The 23622-nt window shown below is 53.4% G+C and overlaps 10 protein-coding genes across 10 annotated transcripts; 4 read left to right on the forward strand and 6 right to left on the reverse strand.

Moving 5' to 3' along the window:
* Nucleotides 1-895: 895 nt before the first annotated feature.
* On the forward strand, nt 896-2525 carry J4E92_001169 (uncharacterized protein; the record flags this gene model as incomplete). The annotated part of the gene is made up of 5 exons (XM_051492583.1): nt 896-1081; nt 1130-1313; nt 1362-1715; nt 1772-2436; nt 2493-2525. The coding sequence occupies 5 exons, from the start codon at nt 896-898 to the stop codon at nt 2523-2525; spliced, it is 1422 nt and encodes a 473-aa protein (XP_051358095.1).
* A 197-nt stretch (nt 2526-2722) lies between these two features.
* J4E92_001170 (uncharacterized protein) lies at nt 2723-3439 on the reverse strand (the record flags this gene model as incomplete). The annotated part of the gene is made up of 1 exon (XM_051492584.1): nt 2723-3439. The coding sequence occupies one exon, from the start codon at nt 3437-3439 to the stop codon at nt 2723-2725; it is 717 nt and encodes a 238-aa protein (XP_051358096.1).
* A 1036-nt stretch (nt 3440-4475) lies between these two features.
* On the reverse strand, nt 4476-6029 carry J4E92_001171 (uncharacterized protein; the record flags this gene model as incomplete). The annotated part of the gene is made up of 3 exons (XM_051492585.1): nt 4476-5439; nt 5489-5581; nt 5644-6029. The coding sequence occupies 3 exons, from the start codon at nt 6027-6029 to the stop codon at nt 4476-4478; spliced, it is 1443 nt and encodes a 480-aa protein (XP_051358097.1).
* Nucleotides 6030-6841: 812 nt separating this feature from the next.
* J4E92_001172 (uncharacterized protein) lies at nt 6842-8563 on the reverse strand (the record flags this gene model as incomplete). Its single annotated transcript, XM_051492586.1, has 1 exon — nt 6842-8563. One exon carries the CDS (start codon nt 8561-8563, stop codon nt 6842-6844), a length of 1722 nt encoding a protein of 573 aa, XP_051358098.1.
* Nucleotides 8564-9227: 664 nt separating this feature from the next.
* Nucleotides 9228-10538, reverse strand: J4E92_001173 (uncharacterized protein; the record flags this gene model as incomplete). Its single annotated transcript, XM_051492587.1, has 1 exon — nt 9228-10538. One exon carries the CDS (start codon nt 10536-10538, stop codon nt 9228-9230), a length of 1311 nt encoding a protein of 436 aa, XP_051358099.1.
* Nucleotides 10539-11636: 1098 nt separating this feature from the next.
* On the forward strand, nt 11637-13296 carry J4E92_001174 (uncharacterized protein; the record flags this gene model as incomplete). The annotated part of the gene is made up of 2 exons (XM_051492588.1): nt 11637-11856; nt 11915-13296. 2 exons carry the CDS (start codon nt 11637-11639, stop codon nt 13294-13296), a joined length of 1602 nt encoding a protein of 533 aa, XP_051358100.1.
* Nucleotides 13297-13511: 215 nt separating this feature from the next.
* J4E92_001175 (uncharacterized protein) lies at nt 13512-15297 on the forward strand (the record flags this gene model as incomplete). The annotated part of the gene is made up of 3 exons (XM_051492589.1): nt 13512-13657; nt 13711-14637; nt 14694-15297. 3 exons carry the CDS (start codon nt 13512-13514, stop codon nt 15295-15297), a joined length of 1677 nt encoding a protein of 558 aa, XP_051358101.1.
* Nucleotides 15298-15497: 200 nt separating this feature from the next.
* On the reverse strand, nt 15498-16330 carry J4E92_001176 (uncharacterized protein; the record flags this gene model as incomplete). Its single annotated transcript, XM_051492590.1, has 2 exons — nt 15498-16043; nt 16127-16330. 2 exons carry the CDS (start codon nt 16328-16330, stop codon nt 15498-15500), a joined length of 750 nt encoding a protein of 249 aa, XP_051358102.1.
* Nucleotides 16331-17191: 861 nt separating this feature from the next.
* GCH1 (GTP cyclohydrolase 1) lies at nt 17192-18220 on the reverse strand (the record flags this gene model as incomplete). Its single annotated transcript, XM_051492591.1, has 2 exons — nt 17192-17494; nt 17552-18220. 2 exons carry the CDS (start codon nt 18218-18220, stop codon nt 17192-17194), a joined length of 972 nt encoding a protein of 323 aa, XP_051358103.1.
* A 2969-nt stretch (nt 18221-21189) lies between these two features.
* J4E92_001178 (uncharacterized protein) lies at nt 21190-23558 on the forward strand (the record flags this gene model as incomplete). The annotated part of the gene is made up of 4 exons (XM_051492592.1): nt 21190-21238; nt 21349-22008; nt 22294-22532; nt 22581-23558. 4 exons carry the CDS (start codon nt 21190-21192, stop codon nt 23556-23558), a joined length of 1926 nt encoding a protein of 641 aa, XP_051358104.1.
* Between the last annotated feature and the right edge of the window lie 64 nt (nt 23559-23622).

Consider the following 23622-nt stretch of genomic DNA (forward strand, 5'->3'; position numbering starts at 1 on the left):
GACGGCTTTGTACCAGAGATGTGAATGTCGACTCAGTATCGCGCGCATATGCAGCAGTTCACACCATCCCGAGCTGATCGGACCAGGGAAGGCTCGAAGGCGCCGGTAGCGAACGAAGGTCGCCACAGCATAGGCCACAAGAATGACCGCTACGAGTAGCCATTTCGCCGCGTAGAGCTGCGCAAACAAAGACATGATGGATATGCGATATGCTCACTCAAGAAAACGGACACGAGTCAGGCTACTAATGAACCTGCCTGTTCGAGCGGGGTCGCTCGCTCCTGCACGCATCTCACCACAAACGCATGCTGCGATGCACAGCAACGCTTACGAAGTCTGACTTACAACGGAGGTTAGGACCAATGAGCACTTCATACCGATCACGAGCGGTCCACACGACCGGCAGATGCCAACGCGCACTATCGAGTGCCAATGACACGAGCGTTCGGGTGGCACAGCAGCATAGCAACGCGATAGCAGCGACATAAGAGAAGACGCTCGCTAGACGATCGGAGTGATACCTTTCGAACGGACAGCCATGATTCCACGAATTCTATCAGTTGGATTAGCCGTCACTTGCGCTAATGCGCTCCCACGCGCTGCTTTCAAACGTCACATCTCAGAGCTTCGGCCTACCTATGATGTCGTAATTTGTGGTGGAGGAACTGCTGGTCTTACAGTAGCTGATCGACTTACTGAGGCCTTCCCAGAGAGCAAGTCCTCACAATCGTCTACAAAACACTTTTGGTTGACCTTCATCGCAGAAACAGTGCTGGTTGTTGAGTACGGCGAAGTCGCATATGCGCCAGGGGCATTTGATCCGCCAAGCCTCGTTTGGGGCGGGCCAACTGACAAGGCGGGATACTTCACATTCAACTCAGTACCTAATCCGGAAATGAATGACAAACAGGCTTTGCTGTTCGTTGGTCAGACTGTCGGTGGCAGTAGCGCCATCAACGGCCAGTACTTTGATCGCGGATCTAGACATGACTATGACGCTTGGACTCAGATTGGAGGTCCTGAGTTTGCAAACAGTACGGCCAAGTGGGATTGGGAGAGCCTGTTTCCCTACTTCAAGAATGTGAGTATGGTTGCCGCTCGTGTCTGACGTCAAGCTGACTCCATATAGAGCGTGACCTTCACTCCACCAGAGCCAAGCGTGGTGGAACAGTATGGGTTCACTTGGGACATGTCCGCGTATGGCGGCACGACTCCCATCCATTCGAGTTTCCCACCTTTTCTATGGGGCGACATTCACCTCGCGAGGGATGCTTGGAGAGACATGGGTATCCGGGCCCTGGACGAGTGCGCAGGTGGGTTCAAAGAAGGCCTGTGTTGGACACCCATATCTCAGCATCCAGTCACGGCCAGGCGCTCGCACGCTGGTCTGGGCCACTACTCCGACGTTTCGGGTAGACCAAACTACGACTTGCTGGTCAAGCATCAGGTCATAAGGGTTGTCTACACTGACGGCGTCTCACACGGGCCACCACGGGTAGAGATACGATCTCTTTCTAACGATGAAGTGTTCAATTTAACCGCCAAAGCCGAAGTCATCATTTCTGCCGGCGCAATGCACACGCCTACCATCCTACAAAGGAGCGGCATTGGACCTGCGGCTCTCCTCGATGACTTGAACATCACCGCAGTACTGGATCTTCCTGGTGTGGGCTCAAACTTGCAAGATCACTCTTCTCCCGGCATATCGTGGAACTGTGGGTATCCCGGTTGCTCGTTGAGGGTGGCACTCTGATCACTGACTGTGTCACAGATACGAAGCCTGGCAACTTCTCCAATATGCCTTCAGACATGCTTGATCCTGCTTATGCCGCCAGAGCAGTGTCAGAGTTCAATATGACGCCAGCACGAGGCCCTTACACGTTGGCCATGAGTAATACTGCCCTGTACATCTCACTTCCTAACGTGACCGAGGAGTACATGGAAATTATTGAGGAAATGCGCAAGACGGCTGATAGCGACTCAGCGGCTGCTCATTTGCCTGAGAACTCCGACCCAAGCCTTGTTGCTGGCTACAAACGTCAGCTTCACGTCCTTGCCGACTTTCTCGCAAACCCAGAAGCCCCCAGTGTAGAAGTGCCCTTTGCGACTGGGACGACTATGCGTCCTATTATTCTCCATCCACTAAGTCGCGGTACTGTTCACCTCAATTCAACCGACCTGTTAGCTCAGCCCATACTTGATTACCGCGCTGGCTCCAGTCCCGTCGATTTTTCCATTCATATTGCGCATATCAAATGGCTTCGTAAGGTATTGGATACTCCGACTATGCGCAAATATGGTGCAGTTGAAGTCACTCCTGGCCCAGCTGTTCAGTCAGACGAAGACCTCAAGTCTTACATCAAGGGTTCCATGGTACTCTCGCATCTGCACCCATGCTGCACAGCTGCGATGATACCCAGGAATCTGGGAGGCGTGGTAGGACCAGACCTGAGGGTGCATGGTGCGGCCGGACTGCGTGTTGTTGACATTAGTATTCTGCCTTTCCTACCAAGTGCACACACTAGCTCTACAGCGTACGCTATTGGCGAGAAGTTAAGTGGGAATGTGACCGTGGTAAGATAGACGCTAATGTTGAATAGGCTGCGGACATTATCATAAACAGTCTATAGATCATCACCATCAATACCTAGTGGAGACTACGAAATGATATGGATAGTGCATACGTAGTACAATGCGACTATGTATTGCATAATGAATGTATTCATGATGTCAAGAGACGTCGTTCGACTTTTACATCTGCGGACAGCTTCTGCAGTTCCTGACTTAACTCGTCCGCTGCGGCATTTAGCTTCGCATTATCGATGGCTTCCAATGCATCCAGGATGAAGAGTACATTTGACGTGCCGTCGTTCAACGCGGTTCTCGAGCATTGCCTCCAATTCCAACGTCTGCACGTCACACCACCATCGTCGCACCAAACTGCCTCTCCGGGACTCGGGTTCTCAATGACGACTTCGCCGCCAGATTTCGTGTCGAACTTCTCGTCGCCTTTTGCACGTATCAGGAAAGGGCTTCCCTTGTATTTGTCAAGATCCTCGCCTCCAAGAGGGAGTTGATGTTTGATGGAAATCGCGTTGTAGATATCTGTCAAGCGATTCACACGCGGTAGGCCTGCATCAACACGACGTAACAGCGCTTCGAGACTGTTCATGGTCTTCTTGGGCTTTGCGCCGAAGGCTTTGTAGGCTTCCTTCCAGTGCGCGACATGAGGAATGTCATTCACCGGCGTTTTTGCGAGTGCTTCTTTGGCTGATGCTTCTGCCGAGGAGAGGAAAGCCTCGCTTGCTGAGTCGGAAGGGCCTGGTGGTATGTTGCTGACGACCATAAGTAGGGCGCGATAATCAGGCCGGAGTTGGAAGATTTCTGGGGCGATGCGCGCGTTGGCAAGATAACTTGAAGGGTCTTGGGTGTTCGTCATTTTGGATGTAGTTGTATATGAGCGACGAATATCAGCTAGTCGAGGTTTGAAGACAAGTGCGATGGTATGCAAGGAGCGTAGAATTGTACACATGCGGGCTCTTTGAAGCCATCTCGGTATTTAAATATTGTGTACGCTGTTTTGCTAAGCGCTCTAATTTTCCATGTTTGGAACCGGACTTCCATATTTGACCACAGGGCGTGGAAGTGGAAGTCTCTGTTGACAACTTGACATGGACCAGTCTAGCCGCTTTCCGCTGCGGCTAGCGTGGTGCTAGTGAAGACCTGGCACCCACCATCGTACATCGTCGCGTGCAATCAACGCGTCGCACACATTGGCGTCATCGCCACCCAGCATGTCGTTCCTGGTCAATCCGTTTTCTCGGTCATCTCAGGCTGGTAACGCGTGGTTTTGCGCTGGCGCAGTGACGTCGTACCCGAATCTTGACGACTCCGCGCGCGTCGGCGAACAGCGCCCATGCGGCGAAAAGTATGTGGCTGGATGCCGGGTGTTTCACGTGCCTCGCGACGACAGCTCCAAAGCCACAGAGGTCGCAATTGATGACTGGAAGGACCCAGAAGTTGGTGGCGATGCAAAGGACCAAGTGATGGTATTCCAGTACAAAGGAAAATTTGTCGCGGTGAACCACGTACGTCACGACATTGGCACTATATGCACTGGGCCTATGCTGACCAAGACCCGCACAGGAATGCCCGCATTCTTCGTATCCACTCTCTAATGGTACACCCTTCGATATCGAAGACTTTGGCGTCGTGCTCAGTTCAGGCATCCAGTGTCCAAAGCACGACTGGTCGTTCGATCTTCATACCGGTCGATCGGACCGCGGTAGCTATAGGCTTCAAGTTTGGGAAACCCAGCAAAGGTCAGGAAATGAAGATCAAGAGGTATGGGTCAGAAGAAAGCAAAGAATTGGATAACATAACACGATGTGGACCTACACCTAACGTCGCGAACGAACGCTTCACCTCATCAACGGAACAGTTCTGTATTAGCACACTATCGTATGCGCTATGCTCTACAACTTGATCCCTGTTACTTCGAAAGTCTGCACCATGTTCTTCTCGAACTTCGACCAGAACTTTGTGCCACTGATCGTGGTATCGAGATGTTGCACGTAACGATCGCCGCTCCCGATCTGGGTGCTCCACCTCGAGACAGTTGCGCCGGATGAAGGACGCCCCGAGAACCCCGACAGCTCAAAGTTGATATACTGTGCAGCGTCCCAATTCACGGCCACGATGACCAACAACGACTTGCTAGCATCGTAGGCAGCGACGACGTTGTCTCGGCCACCATCGAGGATTTTCATACCCGGGCGCATGTGCCGGGCGAACTGCGCAAGCACGTAGTACTTTTGTGTCGATTTACCCAGTGTTTTCGCATCATTGTCCGCGTCGATAAGACCCCAGCCTCCCTGGTCGAGGACTTGCCAGTACTCCCATGCCGTAGGCTTCAGCTGGCGAAGATCCTGGAAGAGGTACTTGGCGAGGTTCTCGCCAGAAGCCACGCCATCACCGTATTCGCTGTTCCAGAGAGCTTTTCCGGCCTGTGTAGCCAGTGTGCGAACACCAGCGCGGTCGCCGCTTCCGTATTGGTATCCATGGACGTTTATCCGGTTGATCTTGCCGAGTGCGCTGCTGCCGATTGTCTTCAACGTGGTGGCAGCTTGATCGTAGTACGACTCATCTGAGGCGGCGATCTTTGTTGAGAGCCCACGATTTGAGAGTTGCGTGTCGAGATAACCGACGATCTTGGCTTGGGTGGACACATCAACATGGCATCCTTCTTGGGTGCCGTCGGCCTTCCACCAGTTCGCACTCGGCTCGTTGAAAGGGTCGACAGTTTCGAATTCGACTCCCCAATTATCCTTGAAATGTTTTGCGACTGTCGCCATATATACTGCATGCTGCTCCAAGTTCCACGACTGGATGTTCTCGCTTCCGTCCGCGGCTCCCGATGGATTGTGGTTCTTGGTCATCCTGAACAAGTCAATACCTCACACACACTTTGTCCATGAGTTGTACCTACCACCACATCGGTGCGTTTGAGAACAACTCTGTTCTGTCTGCTCCACGTGCGATTGCTTTCTGGAGTGCTGCTCGCTGGTTGACATCAACCGTCCTAGAACACAGACGGTGATCAGTATATAGCCCCGTGGCACACCGAGCAGGTAGTTATCATACCAATTCCAGCTTGAAGAGGCCGGGTCGCTGCTCTTCCAGTCCAACCAGTAGCCTTCCATCTGCCTCGACCTTTTCACGTTTGGAGACACTACCATCTTCTCACCATCGATGGTGTTCCAGCTACAGGCACCGGCGTTGTAACGTACGATGTTGAAGCCAAGACCCGGAAGAGTCTCGCCATTGAATTTGGTCTGCTTCAGCGTAAAGAAGATATCCGCGAGATCGTCTCGGTTCCCGAACTGCTGGGCCCACCATGCCAACGACGTCCCCCAGCCCTCCCAAGTACCCCAGTTTGATTTAGGGTCAATCGTCGTGGTGACATCGGCATCAACCGAGTAACTGCTGGCTAGCACGACGGCCGCTCTGATGAAGGTCGATGTACGCATTGTAATGTAGTATTGGGCGGAGCGGTTGATGTTCACTACATACTCTCATCGTCGCTCTCTTATTTAAATATAGCAGTCAACTCAATCTCGGCGCCTCATTCAGGTAACGCGCCCGCACACACCATCTTCTCACTAACTTCCACTTGGCTCTTGGATAATGCTGGAAGCGGGGTAGTCTATACACGATGTAGTGGTGCTACCTCGGCGCTCGACCGTTTCCTTGCGGCGAAGCCTTGGACGACGAGCCACTCACAACACCCACATTAAGACTAAGACCCATCCGCGAATGAGGATGTCCAAAGAATCAAGGTTGCGCCGGCGCTTGGTAGAGTTCCAACGAACCGGATTACCGCCGGAGTTACTCCGTCGACGAACTTTACGATTGCAGTGGCAGCGGAAGATTTCGGCGTAGAGTTCTTCCGCATTAGCATATGCTTTGCCTCGCGATGACGGCAGTGGGACATATGCCGAAGCCATGCGACAGTAATAGGATGCATTTAACGATATTGGGTGTTGTATCCGCCATTAAGGTTCGGGTGTGGAGGCGGACGCTAAGGGGCTCGTCCCCACCATGTCACCCTTGCCACCGGATCACGAGTTGCGGAGTGGAGCATCTATCGGCCTGCGGAGTAAGTAGCACCCGTAGTAAACCAGATGATCTAATATTTTCACGGTTGTAGTGTTCAAAAGGGCAGGTCGGATAGACCTTGGTATAGTAGAGACGTCACGTAGAAGGGCTAAGTGATTATTGGGGATGTAAGTCTGCCTTGGGCATTAATATTGCACACATACTACTGTTTTAAACTACATGCTTAGAAGAGCTTTGCAGAGCCTAGCATTGCGCTGCTACCCTCGGTCGTGTTACCGGAAACTGTGCCATTGGCATCGGCCTGGTTTAACCAAGCAGCCTTCAAAGACCACACACCAACACTGGCGGTTACTGTTTCGTTCAAGCCCGCCACCCTCAGCATCATCGTGTCGAGCGGTTGCGTAGGGAAGAAGACTGCGGTCGCACCAAGCTCGCCTTCGTTCAGAAAGACCTCAATAATGCTCCTGTCGATGATACCCGAGATCTTCCATGAGCCCTGTCTATCGTCGTAAAGACCGGTGGCAGTGAACTTGTCGTTGAAGTAAGGGCTCTGGAAAGCCTCAGTCTTTCCGCGGTCCAGCCAAACATCGCCAGATGAGAGGAAGGTTCCACCTGAGATCGACTCGCCGGAAACCGAAGACTGGAAGGTGAAGCTAATAGATCCCGCGAGCGAAGGACCGCCAGTGAGTCCAGTGACATTGACTTCAAAGTAAAGTGCGCCCGACTCGACGGTGGAGTAATCTACGAAGGCAGTGCCGTTACTGGTGATTTCAGTGGAAGCGAGCTCCTCTTCGACAATTGACATGATGTTGGAGGGGTACGAAATCAAAGACAGACCCTGGCGGGGCAGATCTTTGAGGTAATGGCCTCTGGGTACAGTCATGACGCTACGGAAGCCATCGCCGACTTCCTCACCAGCAGTGGGAACGACGTTGGTGTACTGCCAGTTGCTCGCCCAGTTAAGCGTAATCTGATCTTCGTCGGCGGGAACACCGTAGAAGAACTGACCGGCGTAGTTGTCCTTGGCGAAATCCGTGAGGCGTGTTCGGGCGTCATCAGCTTCGAAATGCGTGCCGTTGAAGTTACCGACGAAGTACTCCGTGATAGATCCGCCGAGAGGAGCTCCAGGGTTGATGGAAATCAACATAACATACTTGGACTCGTCGCTAGTGGAGTTCTGCACACGCATCTCAACCATGTTCGGGCACTCGTACTGCAGACCGGTGATACCGTAGCTGGAGAAGTTGCTGGTGGGAGTCCAGTCGATCAAGTTAGGGCTTGTGAAGATGCCGATCTTGAAGTCGATGGGGTAAGCCACGACCATGACCCAGCTCTCAGCAGGCTCGTACCAGATGACTTTCGGGTCACGGAATTGAGTGGGGTTGGTTCCACCGGGAACGATGACGGGGTTATTCTCGTACTTGGTGAAAGAGTATCCGTTGTCGTGGGAGTAGGCAATGTGCTGGGTCTGGTTCTCGGGAACATTGATGGTGTAGATCGCAACTACGCCGTTGGTCTGATTCGGGAAGAAGCCGCTGGTGTTGTTGTGATCGATGACGGCAGATCCGGAGAAAACGCCCTCGGTTGGACCACCGGGGAAGATGGCGATGGGCTGATTTGTCCATGTGTACAGGTCTTTACTAGTCGCGTGGCCCCAGTGTTGGTTTCCTGCAATGTTCTCGGTCGGGTTGTACTGATAATACAAATGATACACCCCGTCCGAGACGTACATGCCGTTTGGATCATTCATGAACCCAGCAGGCGGGCTGAAATGCACTTGAGGTCGAAGCGGCTCATCGTAGTCGCCTGAAATCGGGACCCCAGTCGGTACATTGGGTTGCGAGTACGTCGATGTGCTTGAGGCCGAAGGGGCTGACGAATTCTGGGCATGTCCAAACGTGAGCAGGCCACCGATGGCTGCGAGTACAGAGAGATGGGAAGGCATGGTGAGATGATTTCCGGTCCGATGCCGATCAATTAGAGATATACCGCCAGCTTTATGCTTCTCGAAGGACGGGATGCATCCGGGACTAGAGGGCAAATTTTCGCATCGCCTGTGATGACAAAACCAGATGTGGACGTGCCCCGCATGTCTTCCTCCATCTTACTCCGCTTATCACCCCATGGGTACCAGCATTTTCGTATCCGTGTACTGTAGCCGGTGGGTGCATGATGAGGTTGAGCCGGCATCGAGGGAATTGGGCATATCGGAGCTTCCAAGTACGTACCTTCTCCGCAAAACCACTCAAAGGCTACGCCGCACCTAGCTAGATTCAGGCCTGGGGTAAACGTGCGTTCTCGGTTGCCCAGGTTTACTTTTAAGCGTTGGGTTAGGATTGATGGGACCGATGTGCAATTGCGTCAACGGACGTGCTAGCGCGATGCGAAATCTTCCCGAGAAACATTCCATGCTCCGATCTTGTTCTGTCAGCAGCAGTAAATGAGGAGCGTCAGTGCGCCAAGACAGAATGTGCGGGAATAAGGCCACTTGAGCCTCAAGTTCTTGTCCTAATGCTGGTGTTGTTGGAACTAATGTATTGGTATATGCCATGGCGACCCGCTTGAACGAAGACCAAGCCCCAGTTTGAGTCAAAAGCGCACTCTGTTCTTCAAAGCGCGAGCGCAAAATCCCACACTTGTACTTTTCGTGTGCCGAAAGGCCCACCTTGCCTGATGAAAAGACTCAAGACGTTGAATTTATCCAGCCTCTCTTCGTCCACCAACGGCTCACCAGCAGCGTTTGGTACCTCGGCCAACTTCTTCCAGTCATCGTATGCTCCGGCCGCTGTCGCGGCCCATATTTGTACGGTCATCTTCGGCTGATCTGGTAGGATCGCGAAAACATTATCGCCTGCGGCAGCGATTTTACCTCTATAGGCAAGATATGGGGGCGTTGAGAGACCGGGCGTCTTGATGGCGGTCTTGGAAAACTTGCCTTCTGGAGTCCGGAGATAGTGGTAGAATTGCGCTGTGCCTGTCGAGTTGTCGCGCATGAGAGCATGAAACCGACCTCTTTGGTCAGCGCATTGGGCTTCTTGGTTGATGATCTGGCTGTTTTGTGGGATCGAATACACCTTGATCCCAGGCGTAGATGGCATTATCGGCTTTGCTACAGTTTGACCATTGGTCTGCTTCCAACTCTTACCATCATCCTCCGACAAGGCGAAGTAGAAGTCGTGGTTCGTCGAGGGAGTAGGTGTCTCCCTCACCGTCCACGAGACGAAGAGCTTTCCACCCTGGTTGCTGATGCCGTTGATATATGCATTATTGTCTTGACCTTGGAGGTATTTGCCGACCGCGCTCCACTGCCCAGATGTTGCAGAGTATCGATGTATGTACGAGTCACCGGCGCCAGACTGACCAATACGGAATTCCATCAGAAGATCGCCGTTGTCGAGGCGTTCGAACCGAGGGTATGTGAGCGGCGTCCATGGTCCGGTTGAGCCAGGCAGACTGTGTTGGACCGCTCCAAAGGCGCTGGCTGTCCACTGTTCGGGGATTGTTTTAGCGATGCCTGTGTTGCTCGCACGATAGTTGAGTGGTACGTCGTGATGATCGAAGCTCAGATGAATCTTGCCGTCGCCGCTAATGCCCATGCTGATAGTGTTGTGTTCATCGAGAGTTGTTTGCACATAGTCTGTGAACGCAAAGTACTGCCAATCACCCAAAGAAGGGTTGATTTTGCGCCGACCGAGGTTGACATGATGTTTGCCGTATCCGGAAGCTGTCTTGTAGAATGCGACATATTGGTAGTCACCAAAGGTGGTCAAGGCGTGTTGTTGGAAAGCAAGGCCATTCAGACGGACTGAACCCTCCACATCATTCGTGACGTTCCAGTTCTTAGTCGAAATGATGGAGATCGCGGAAGAGAGTGAAGAAAACGTGACGCAGCACGCGAGTAACGAAGAGAAAAGTCTCATGATTCTTGGCTGAGCTCTAAAAGAAAGGCTATGCTCCAATTAAATACATGCCGGCTACCACACAATGAGAGCCGGCGATCAAAGACGCGGATGAAATCTTCTTAGTGTCCATTCCTGAACCGTGTGACCACTTCGTGTCCCATGAATTCTGGCTGGTTGATGGTATCCAGACTTGGTCGCCTGTGGAAGGTAATTCTTGCGGGTTGCATGGACCTGCATCGGCATTTCGGGCTATTGTCCCATGATGCGGGGAAGCTGGGGAGATGGCATGGTGTCACACGGTGCCGGAACATGATTGAAGCGAAACACTCATCAGAGATATAGCACCGCAAACAGGGAAAAGAATGAACAGATGCCTTGCAGTCTACATTATCTAGGTAGTCTCGGATTGAGAATTGAGATTACTCCAGCGCAAAGTAGACTTCCGGACCAGGAGGCAGGTATTCAACCGTTTCCCCAAACGTAGTGACAGTCTTTTTCAATACGATTGATGGGAAGCCTGAATCCAATTGGAGCCTCGGAGCCTATTGTCGCGGCAGGGATGTTGGCTAAGCAGTCACCTGGTAGTTGGGTGCGCTGCACCGAGAATTGCAGTGACAGTTGTGTGTAACCAAAGTCACAGAATGTATGTGAGATTCGAGCGAGGTAAAAGACTGTCTTCTTCCCACGCCTGCAGGTGCCACTGACGTGCGGCATGTTCCGCGACGCGTCCGATCGAATGCAAGCTCGTGTCGGAACCATTCCGAGCAGTCGGCGCCCTTCGCGTGTCACACCTCTCCAGCCACCTTCCAAGCCCTCATCACCAACGCGAAGCCCATGAGAAGCACCACCGTGCTCCATCAAGAGCCGCAGAAATGCCGTTCTTATGCGATAACGGCGCACTACACGCCTATCTCCGAGGAAAACGACACCAGAAACGGCAGGAGCAACTGCAGCCAAGGTCAATTCTCCTTGGCAAAGTACTCCAACCAGCGAAAAAGCGTCTTGACTGACGTAGCGCTATCACCCAAAGATGGGGGAGAGCCATACAAAAAGAGTGGTGATGCACAAATTGGTGCTGTGCGCGCATTTGACAGCCTCAGCTGAGACCGGACGAAGATGCGTACAGCTTCAATTGCGCTCTTCGCAGCGTCTGCGCTTGCGCAGTCTCAATACGGCGAGAACCATGTCAATGTAAACCTTGACTCGCAGCTTGTGGAGCAAACGGCTTTCCCAGCGCCAGATGTGACCCTTCTGAGTCCCGCGTTCCTGCCAAACGCCTCGTTTGATCCGGGTTGGTCAGAGGGAACTGAAGGCGCGACATCGCAATACACATTAGGTACGTGAATAATGAGAGAGACATTTCATCATAGAGCGGGTAGCCTAACACTTAACAGAGGAATTCATCAGCAAGCTTGCAGCGAAGAATCCTTCATGGATGACCTACGACGTGGCCGACTTCCTGAGCGAAGAAGGCAAGACTTTCCCGTACGCCTACCTCTCTACCTCCGCATCGAACGCATCCTCTGGGTACACTACCTCTGGTAAATTGCGAGTATGGATTCAAGGATCAGTTCACGGGAACGAACCCGCTGGCGACGAAGCCACTCTGGCTCTTCTTGGTGCGATGGATGCCGACCCGACGTGGCCCGCCAGCTTCCTTGAGAAGATGGACATTATTGTGCTGCCGCGTTACAATCCAGACGGGAATGCCTACTTCCAGCGCACCTTGGCTACAAACTTCGACCCAAACCGCGACCACACCAAGCTTGCTCGACAGCAGACCCGCGACATCAAGCAATGGTTCAGCAACTTTTCACCACACATCGCTATTGACATGCATGAGTATGGGGCTGGGACGCGATACTCTGGCAACTACAGCAACGCGGCCGATGGGATGTACAGCGCAGCAAAGAACCTCAACATCCATCCATCCATTCGCACGCTCGCCGAGACCGTCTTTGCGCCCGCAATCAACGCGTCTCTCCTCTCCCGAGGTCTGCGCGGAGAGCCATACGTGACGGCCTCGCGGACGAACCCGACTCCACGCTTGGACGAGGCGGGAACTGATGCAAAGATCGGCCGCAACGCCATGGGACTCACACAATGCGTTACGTTTCTCTTTGAGACGCGAGGTATCGCCATCGCAAGCCAGGAGTTCAAACGCCGAACCGTCGCTGGCTTGCAGATGATCCTCGGTGTGCTCGAGACTGCTCGAGATGAAGCTGCGGACGTGAAGAAGACAATCGAGGGTGCTATTGCAGAGGTTGTCGAGAGCAAAGAGGAGATCGTCATCACAGACTTCACAACCTACTCGAACCGCACCTATACTATGGTCGATCGTCGGACCGGCGAGGTTGTTCAACTCCCAATCGAATTTTCCAGCACCACGCCCGCAACTGCCAACATGACTCGCGCTCGGCCCGAAGGGTACATAATCCCCCGCGCGTGGGCTGACCTTGCCGAGCGTCTCAGGGTGTCAGGACTGGAGATCGAAACTATGCCCGAGGTTTTCCATGGAGAGGTCGAAGCATACAACATTACCTCTTCTAGCCTCGGCTCGTCATACTATGAAGGCGCCATCTTGAACACTGTTACTACGGAAACACTTGTTCAAGATGTCACGCTGCCTGCTGGCAGCTTCTTCGTAAGTAGTGCACAAAAGAACGCAGGACTAGCTTTTGTCGCGCTAGAGCCTGAGAACATCGACTCATATGTCTCATTTGGCATTGTTCCTATGGAGGTCGGCGACGTCTATCCGGTCTTCCGTCAGATGTAGATGAGACGTGATCTTGTTCTTATCCGATACTATTAGTAGCCAGACGTACGGATCAATAAGATTTAGTGAGTTACAGATCATCCATGGATTGCGGAAAGCGAAATGTCGCTCTGTGACGTTTGATCCCAGGGGTTTAGATGGCCCGTGCACTTATCATATATGACAACCCCATCTGATTTCACTCTGGTCTATCTTCCAATTTTTCTGAATGCGTCATGGCGTCATCCACACCAACGTACCAGCGCGCTGACTACGCGGAATCAGAACGCGTATTCTATGATTCCGAAGCTGCGTTTGATGCAAAGAAGCTTACTGCTGGCGTTCGATGCGTCGAATTTGGTCCGCAGTTTTACGTGGAACGGTAAGAACACTAGATGTATTGTAAATCAGTACAGATACCCATCATGTTCACAGGAAACATATCCAAGCTTTGAAGCAGTATACCAGGTCGCTCGAGGTGCTGCAGATGGATTGCAGTGGCTGGGACTTAACCAACGCCGATGTCAAGGTTATTACATCGCGCAATCCGCAACTCAGAGAAGTCCTTTTACACAGAGCATTAGAAGTCACCGATAAAGGCATCGTTCATATTCTTCAGAACTGCCCTTCGATCTCCATAATAAAGGTCACCGGACCCGAAATCGCGACTGGACTTGTAACTGGAAAGTTCGCTGGGTTTCTCAACCAGCCAGCCATAGTCGAATCACGCACAAACCTCGAAGTCATTTATCTTTATGACCAGGGAACGGATGAGTCGCTGATCAAAGGTATCTCCAAGAAATGGCGTAATCTCCTCATCTCCACCGGAATCACTATGGCATGCGGTGATGTATGGTCGTTCAATTGGCTTGGAGGCAAGTGTTTAAAAGAGGGGGAAGAAAGTACTCTTGAGGATATGGGATATCGGTTGCCAAAAGTAGATGAAGACTTTACAATCCATCCGTGGAGCCTCAGCTTTTCGCGCAAAGAGCCCTCGAGATCCGTCCAGGCCGGTGCCAACACGTCTGACATACCAGAAGGAGACAATTCCGACAAGAGTGAAGCGGGGAGTGACGATGATGAAGACGAAGACGACGACGACGACGACAGCAGAGCCTGGGCATCAGACGACAGTGATGATACTCTAGATTACGACCCTGAGGAGGAGACATACTTCCATGATGGTTACACCTGTCCGACGCGTCGGTCTGTGCCAGTGTACGAACCGTACCACCCCGCTGAAATCCCATTCTCAAAGACGCTGTACTTTCGTTCGAAGGAAGACTGGGGAATGCTATGGCCTGACGTTAAGCGTACTAGCATCCAAAGTATACATTTCACTGATGAATTCTGCGTTACTGAGTAAGCTCTGCCAGATCTTCCGAACTGACACCCGATGTGCTAACAGTATCATTTAGTAAGCATATCAGAGCTATTGCAACCGCCCCTCCCCGATTTCGCAAATCCCTGCACACGATTGGTTGCGAGTACGGGCGCGTCTCCGACGCAGCTATTGCCAACCTCACACGCGCCGTCCCACATCTCAAGGATATCGATTTCTGCGACACGCATACCCTCACGGAGAACGCAATAACCTCCATCGTCAAGAACTGCCCCGGCATTGAGCGTATAGCTATATCCGGTGATGACAGGACACCTGGGAAAGTCAAATGTCGCGGTCTGGAGGATGTGCTGGCGGATCTGACACTTGCCAAGAAACTGCGGCATTTGGAATTATGGGACCAAGACCTCGACATCAAAAGCGTTAAGAAGATTTCAAAAGCTAGGCCAAAAATGGCGATCGTGAGTGGTAAGAGCGTGGGGGATAGTATGGCGGCGCAGATCGTTGCTGCACAGACGGGTCGCGGGTGGAGGTATGTCTATCTTGGTGGGCATCTGGTCGACTCCGGTGGTGGATTTGCGGTTGAAGACTTTGGATATGGCGATCTTGGGTACGAAGACATAGAATCTTGGGATAAAGATTTCGATTCTGATGGCATGGATCTGGATGATTACATGTAAAGTGGCAGATTGTAAGTGGTAGACAGCTAGCTAGACCAACCCATTCGATCAAAAGATTTAACGCCTGTCAGCAGTCAACAACCTAGAAGTATGAAATGCTTTGGCATTTCGTTCTTTACTGATGTAGACTGCAGAGCACCTGTTCAATTCCTTTGTTGTATGAGGTAGGACTGAGATGTCGAAGTCTTCATAAGGTAAACTCAAACAAGCCACTCCTTCCACCACGTCACCGCCCTGTCCTTGGCCTTGATCATAGCCTCCCTTTCTCCCGGAACTTCCTCGTCGCCCTTGGTAAAACAGCCATGGTGAGCATCTGGGAAATGTACCCACTCAACCGCTTGGTTCTTCTTCTCCAAGACTAGCTTCTTGAACGCGTACAACCTCATTTCCTCGGGGAACATACTATCATGTTCCGGCTGCAAGAACATGATCGGCACATCGACGCCATCAAAGTCCGCTTCAGTAAGCAAAGACGGATGAGCGCAGATGACACAATCGACCAACTTCTCAGTCGCGAGACGGAGAATGGCCCAGCCGCCCCAGCAGTAGCCCACTGCGCCAATCTTCTTGAAGCCGTTGGCGCGGAGCTCTTTGGCGCATGCAAAGATTTCTGGTTCGCGGACCTCGCGACTGTTGCGCTTTTTGAAACCTTCGACGTCCAGTTTGTCGAATTTGCCTGCTTTGAGCAGACCTACATCAAGTACCTCTCCGCCGAAGAAGTCGGGGATGTACACTGTGACGTTTGCCTAGAGTGCGTAGCATTTTCGTTAGCACTATATCACGAGGACAGAAGATATGTAGCATATCGCTAAGATGAGCATAAACAAACCTCTTTGGCAAAGTGATCGGCTAGTAGACGAGTGTTTCCGAATCTCCAGCCCAAGGCATCGTGGGCGATGAGGACGGCTGCGTTGGGGTTGGAGCCGGTAACGTAGGTTGGGTTGTTCGCGATTGTCGCCTCGTGGCCGCTTGGTGTACCGTCCCAGTCGAATGATTTGAGGCAGCACGGTTCAAAACCTCTTGGTGATGTCATGGTGTATGCTAGTTGTGTATTGAACGCTGACGGAGAAGAGGGGAAACGTGTGACGAGACTGAAGTTGCTTGACTTGGCGGGCTAGAGTTGATTCGCCCATGATGTCTACTCTTATATTCTGTCCATGCCTAAGGCGTCCCGTCAAACTGAGACTTCCTGGGCACGTCAACCTCTGAAAACGATGAACACCCTGGAACCTACGTTGACGTAAGGTTACCCACTTTGTATGTTTCTATCTCAATGTAGTCTACAGACCTGTTCGGCTTTACCTTATACGAGGTGTGGGTATGCATTTCCAACGTCAACATCGCCATGATGATGGACTTATCGCCAGGATGAGGACGGAGTTATCGCTGGCTGGGCGCGAATCAACCTCGGTGGTATTCCGGAGCGGAAGGTGATCTCGCTGCGATGCCGATACCGTGAAAACGGACGAACATCAAGGCGCGCGAAGATCCGTTTGATTAGTAAACGAGGTTATGGGAGCTCGCGGCGTTCGGAGTTAAGCATGCGATTTACGGACGATGAATTGAACGGCAGTGACTATTCTCGTTGCTGTACGAGTACAGATGCATGCTATATCGAAAATGGATCGCGGGGGTCGTTTGCGTACATCGACGCAGAGAATCGTACATCATACACATGTAGAAGAGTAAAGAAAACGCCTGTTGAAAGGCCTATGCGTCTAGTGATGCAACACAATAGCCCGCCCACCTAATGGAAGTGATGAACTTCTCATCCAAACGCCGGTCCCATATAACGCCAATGCAGAAAGTCGTGCAACGATAGCACATGATGCGACGAGTAAGGCCGCCTGGCACCCCAACTATGCGCCGAAGCATCTCTGATCCAATATCATGTCTACCGCCTGTTGATGAGATTCAGGAATTCCTGGCGCGTCTTGTCCCTTGATCGCATACATCCGAGCATGCAGCTTGTAGTTGTTGTAGCACCTGTCTTCTGCACGCCGCGCATGACCATGCACAAGTGACTTGATTCGACCACTACGGCGACACCTTGTGGTTGAAGCATCTCGGAAAGGGCGAGCGCCACTTGTTTGGTGAGACGTTCTTGGACCTGTAAGCGACGAGCAAACATCTCAGCGATGCGAGCCAGTTTGGAGAGGCCGATGACGCGACGGTTCGGAATGTAGCCGATATGCATCTACAGAGAGGTCAGTAAACATTCCTTAGGACAGATACAACAGGACAAAGGACTTACCTTGCCCATAAAGGGGACCAGATGGTGCTCGCAGAGGGAGAAGATCTCGATATCTCTCACAATGACGAGCTCATCGTGGTCCTCGTGGAAGACAGCACCGTTGACGATGTCGCGCAAGTTCTCTTCATAGCCCTTGGTGAAGAAGAGTAAGGCCTTAGCATAGCGCTCGGGTGTGTCCAACAGTCCCTCGCGGTCTGGGTCTTCGCCCAGACACTCAAGCATCGTTCGGACAGCACCAGACAGCTTCTTCAGATTGGCTTCCTTCTCCTCCTCGGTCGCCTCCTTCCTCTCCCGCGTGCCCTTGCTGGGCCAGCTAAGCCCATCGAAGTCGATGGTGGGATGCTGTGTGTATGGGCTATGGGCGCGACTGGTCGCAAGTGGTGTTTGGGCAACGGCGCCCTCGTAAGGGTCTTCGGCGTCTACCTGGCCGTTCGCCATGACATGTCGGTTGTCAGTGTGCATGTTCGCGACCGAAGCCTTCGTGGGGAAATAGCTAGTCGGCCCGTCAAAGTTTACTGGCTGGCGCCCTCGGTTGGAAGTCTCTATAGCATTGAAGAGGTGCTCGCGCTCTTTCCTGTCGCGCGCCTCGGTGGTGAGCCTGAGGGGTGATCCGCCGTTCATCATGTGGGAGGGAACCGCGGATTTGGGCTTGGGGGTGTCGGCGTCCATAATCGCGGGGAATTCGTCGGGACTTTTTTAGTGGGGAAGGGACTTTTCAGACTGAGGAAGCAGCAAACTAGAGATGAGAGGATGACACAATGCCCAGGGAAACATGTTTGGCCTGGCGCATGCTTTCCGCAGGAGAATAGTTCGGAGCCCGGTCAGTATGACTACAAGGGAATAACTTATTCCTGCGCCGTCGAATGCGGATTAGCGTTCTAACCTAGCAATGACGCCACACCTCGTCGCGCTCTGACCAGGTGGACACGTGACAAGCGGGCAGCCGACCAGCAGGAGAGCTGCGACACTACCACGACCCTTCGCTACCCGACGCTTCATCATCAACACACGCCGCCCCGACCACGCATGGCATCGACCATACCACCAGCGCTCGGCTCGACATTCACGATTTCTAGCGATGATGCGAACGGGTGACAGACCGCCGTGACGGGGCCCGAGGGCTTTCCTTCGGTCCCCGCAGCTTCACCTGAGCAGAACAGCAAACGGCGCTTCCGCTTCAGCGCCGCCCATCTCCCTGCTCGACCCACTGCGCATATCATAGCGTGGCATTACATGATGATGCGATGTGCATCGAGGGAGGATTGGTCATCTACTGGCGATGACAGAGAAGGGCAAAGGGTCACCAAGTTACCACGGCCTTGCTTGGGCATCGTTCTACCGCCCTCGCGCAGTCGCGTACTAATCACGCATCGTGCACTATTCTTAACATATACTGTGGCTACCCTGCGTTGGGCAAAGGCAGTGTCTCCTCTACTTATCGTTACAACTCCCAGTTCTCAGCCCCGGCCAGGGCTACAATCGCCATACGACTGCCGCTCAATTGCGACATGCTCCGGGCGCTGTCGAGAGTATGTCCAGATTCATATGGCTGCTCGTCTTTGGTGACCGTTCCAGGACGGCAAGTGAGCCTGGTTCACATATTGTGGCTCTTCTGTCTGGCGCCGTGCCATACCTTGCATCCAGGTCTGGCAGCTCTAGGCTATCGGGTGTATCGACTGCGCCCCCAACATGGGAAGTACACCATCTTTCCTCCCTTGCGGAGCGCGAGCTTTCGCATGCCGATCGTGGTAACGTGAGAAGCCCAACGTCAAGATGATCGCGGCGAGCTCAACATAACTACAAAAGTATCGCATCACCTTTCTGGATCGGCCCAACCCCCGATAACGGGATATCTCGACTTATTGGTGTTTGAAAATATCGCCGTGCCCGAGTTGCCATGGCCTGATATTGAGGATTACTTCTCCACAGCTTCGGTCGTCAGGGGTTGTCTTTAGTAGGGTGGTGGGGTCTTGCTTCGCATGCGTTATGTAGATGTCGTGAAGCCATATGGCACACCTGGTGGACTGCAACATGATCTCCAAAATCTGAAGATGCGGAAGGGACAAACCGAGATGAAATCTGGGAGCAGGCTGGAGTCTTGGGCGCCAGGGAGGGGTTTCCATGCACACTCGATGAGGGCGACTTGTCACGGGGCTTGGCGTTGTCGATAGCGGCAGGCGAAAGACCGACGAGCGAGAAGGCGCTGCATGCGCAGCGTCTGCGGCCACGACAGCAACATCGAAAGCGCATCAACGGCAGCGCATTGAGGAGTGTGTTACAGTCGCAGCCGATTCTCTTGTTGTTTCTCGCTTTCATTACTACTGCTTCGTAAGGCTGAGAGCAGGGTGCCGGACTTTCTTGTTGTTCGGTTAGGCCGTGGCACTTTGACCCGCGGACCTCTTGATGCTGCAACCTTGCGCCTTCTGATGCCCTTCCTGCCTCTATGGCTGCCCTGCGACGGGCTCAGGATATAGACCAGTGGAGACCAGAGGACTCGTCTAGTAGGGACAGAGAGCGATCTAGGGACCGGTCACGGGAGAGGAACAACGAGGGCAGAACATCGTCACCAGTGCCACGAGCTGCCAGAGATTCTCCCAGACACCGCGCACACGACACCCACACGCATTCATCGGCCAGACACGCACGGGGACGTTCACGCGAAAGAAGTTTGAGCAGAGAGCGCGCGCGTCGGCGCAGTCGCAGCATCTCTGGGGAGGACCGCCATCGAGCTTCGAAGAGGGAAGCCAGCGCAGACAGGGTTGCCCACTCGCATCGGCATCACCACCACCATCGCGACACAACTCCATCGTCGAAACGCCACCACCCGCGTTCTCCATCTCCACGAGGCTCCTCCAAGCGCGTGAAACGGCAGGGCAGTCGCAGCCCAATACGCTCTGCATCGAGGCCACGACGTGCACTTTCGCCGGACCGGCCTGCTGCGAGGGCATACTCCCCACGAGCTCAGCGTTCAGACCGCGATCGACCACCTCGACGAACCACGCCCGACACGTATTTCCCGTCCACCTCGACTCGCCGCCGGTCGCCCTCTGCCGATACACACTACAGACCTGTGGCTCATCGTGCACGGAAAAGATCAGTTTCACTCGACAGGAGATCTAGGCGTGGAACACCGCCTCGGAGACTGTCGCCTAGGAGAACTGATCGAAGACCTATTTCACCCTTCGACAACCGCGGTGAACGGTCCTACAAGCCCTATACTACTCGCGACAGGGCAAGGAGTCGCAGTCGAGATTCCAGACGTGCTCGATCTCCCTCTCGTCCGCCCCGGAGGCGATCTCCAGGCCCAGTTCGCAGGAATTCGCCGCCCCATACCCACCGAGCCAGACTATCACCGCGCAGAAGTCGTTCGCCCCGCCCGCCCATTCGACGCCGTCCATCCCGCTCGCCCTCTCTTACATCGAGGCCGCGTCAACGCCTGGATAAAGGAACAGACAGGGTCGCCTCACGTCGAGGCTCGCCCGCGCCGGGATCAGGTTACAACTCTGACACATCCAAAAGTCGGGAAGACCACGGCAAGATGAGGGGAGCGTATCACTACCAGGGACGTGGTGGCTTCCAGCAATCACCACCGTACCCTGCCCAAAATCAATATTCCCCCCAAAATCAATCGCCATATCATGGCGGCGGTCGAGGCGGTTGGAATGGTCCACCGTATCCTAATCAAGGGTTAGTTTCCATCCCATCGGCCTTCGGTCATCCACATGCTGACATCATCAGGTCTCCCACACATGGCTATACCCCAAATCAATCTCCTTACCATCAGAACCAATCTCCAGGTTACTACCCAAACCAACCGTACCCACAACCTGGCTTCCAGAACAGCCCCCATCGCGGAGGACATGGCGGCTACCGCGGCAACAACTTCAACGGCCCCGACCGCCGAATGTCAGGTCCTGGCGCAAACGCACCGTTTGGCGGTCCAGGCGGACGAGGGCGTGGCGCGCCTACCCAATTCTCCAACTTGTCATGGACGCCAGCGTCAGGCACTCGAGGCGGCCGCCCAGCCACTGAAGCGCCACGCCCACAGCCCGCTGTCGCGTCGCAAGTACCTGCCGACTCTGCATCTGTGGATGCTGATGACAACCCCTTCCGCCCATCCAAAGATCTGCGTGTAGAAGACGAGGGTTCCAAAGAGGACAAGAGGATGGCACCTTCAAAGGCACCGACAGCACCCAAGTCAGGATTTGGCTTTTCGTTGAAGACCAAGAATCCTGTGCCACCAGCGAGCAAAGCAAAGCCTGGAGTGGAAGAGCCTGAGAAGCCTGCGCCTGCTTCCAAAGAGTCTCTTCTTGACCCCAAAGCAAAGGCGGCAGCGGCAGCGGCAGCGGCACGTGAAGCTTCCCCGCGTCACTCAGAAGCACGAAGCGATCGGGATCGGGACGCGAGGGACAGAGGTTACGACAGTGGCCGCGACCGAGACAACAGGGAACGAGATCGTCGATATGACAACTACTACGATCGAAAACCTGCCTATCGAGACCCTCGCGATAGAGACACTCGAGATCTACGAGACACGCGTGAGCCCTACTATCGCGGCAAAGAGCGAGATTTCCGAGACCCACGAGACAGAGATATGCGAGATCCGAGAGATGCACGAGACCCGCGCGATACCCGTGACCGCGATCCCAGAGATATGCGCGATCCGAGAGATCGTAGAGAACCATACCCACCCCGACGACCTGACGATAGACGATTCGACCCACGGCCTGACACACGACCAGTGCGAAAGTCACCACCCCCTCATATACCCAAGACTAAGATCGTTATGAGGAAGCGCATGAAACCTCGGCCTACGCTGGTCCCTGAACATGCAGCTTCAGAGTCTGTATATTACCGGAAGCCCGGTAACGAATCGGTGGTTGGATCCGGCACCTACGGAAAGGTCTTCAAGGGAGTCCATGTCTATACGAAGGATATGGTAGCTCTCAAGAAGATTCGTATGGAGGGCGAACGCGATGGCGTAAGAACACCCAGTGCTAGGCAGTGACATAACGCTAACAACTACCAGTTCCCCGTTACGGCCATCCGTGAGGTCAAACTTCTGCAATCTCTTAATCACGCCAACATCGTTAATCTCCGAGAAGTCATGGTTGAGAAGAACGACTGCTATATGGTTTTCGAATACCTTTCCCACGATCTTACCGGTCTTTTGAACCACCCGACCTTCAAGCTCGAACAAGCACACAAGAAGGACCTGGCCAAACAGCTCTTTGAAGGCCTGGATTACCTCCACCGCCGCGGCGTTTTACATCGAGACATTAAGGCTGCGAACATCCTTGTATCCAATACCGGACAATTGAAACTGGCAGATTTCGGTCTTGCACGTTTCTACGCGAAAAGCAGTAAGCTCGACTACACCAACCGGGTCATTACCATCTGGTATCGATCACCGGAGCTGTTGCTGGGAGAAACACAGTATGGGCCAGCAGTCGACATCTGGTCGGCTGCCTGCGTACTGGTCGAGATCTTTACCCGGCACGCTATCTTCCCTGGCGATGGCGGCGAGATCAATCAGCTGGACAAAATTTACAACATACTCGGCACGCCCACTGTGCAGGATTGGCCTGGCATTGTCGACATGCAGTGGTTTGAACTGCTACGGCCAACCGAGCGAAAACAGTCGACTTTTGAGGAGAAGTACAAGGACCGTGTTAGTCCTATGGCTTTTGAGCTTCTCCAGGCAATGTTCCTGTTCGATCCCAATGCGCGACCCACCGCCGCCGACGTGCTCGAGCATCCTTTCTTCACGAGCGAAGCCCCGCCACCAAAACGTGCCGACGCGCTGAAGGAGCTGGAGGGTGACTGGCACGAGTTCGAGAGCAAGGCTCTTCGGAAAGAAAAGGAGAAGCAGGACAAGGAGGCGCGGCGTGTTGCGCGGGAAGAGAAGGATACTGCAAGGAAGGACGAGGGTAAAAGACGGGCCGAGGCAAATGCTGGCGAGGAAAGGGACGCGAAGCGAGCGAAGAGCGGTGATGTTACGGCGTAGAATGCTGGAACTTCTCAACCGAAGCCGCGACGGCGCAGCTAATTAGATGGCATAATATTTGTAT

The sequence above is a fragment of the Alternaria infectoria genome, assembly GCF_024043175.1.
Source record: "Alternaria infectoria strain BMP 0036 chromosome Unknown scaffold_1, whole genome shotgun sequence".
In the NCBI taxonomy this organism is placed as follows: domain Eukaryota; kingdom Fungi; phylum Ascomycota; class Dothideomycetes; order Pleosporales; family Pleosporaceae; genus Alternaria; species Alternaria infectoria.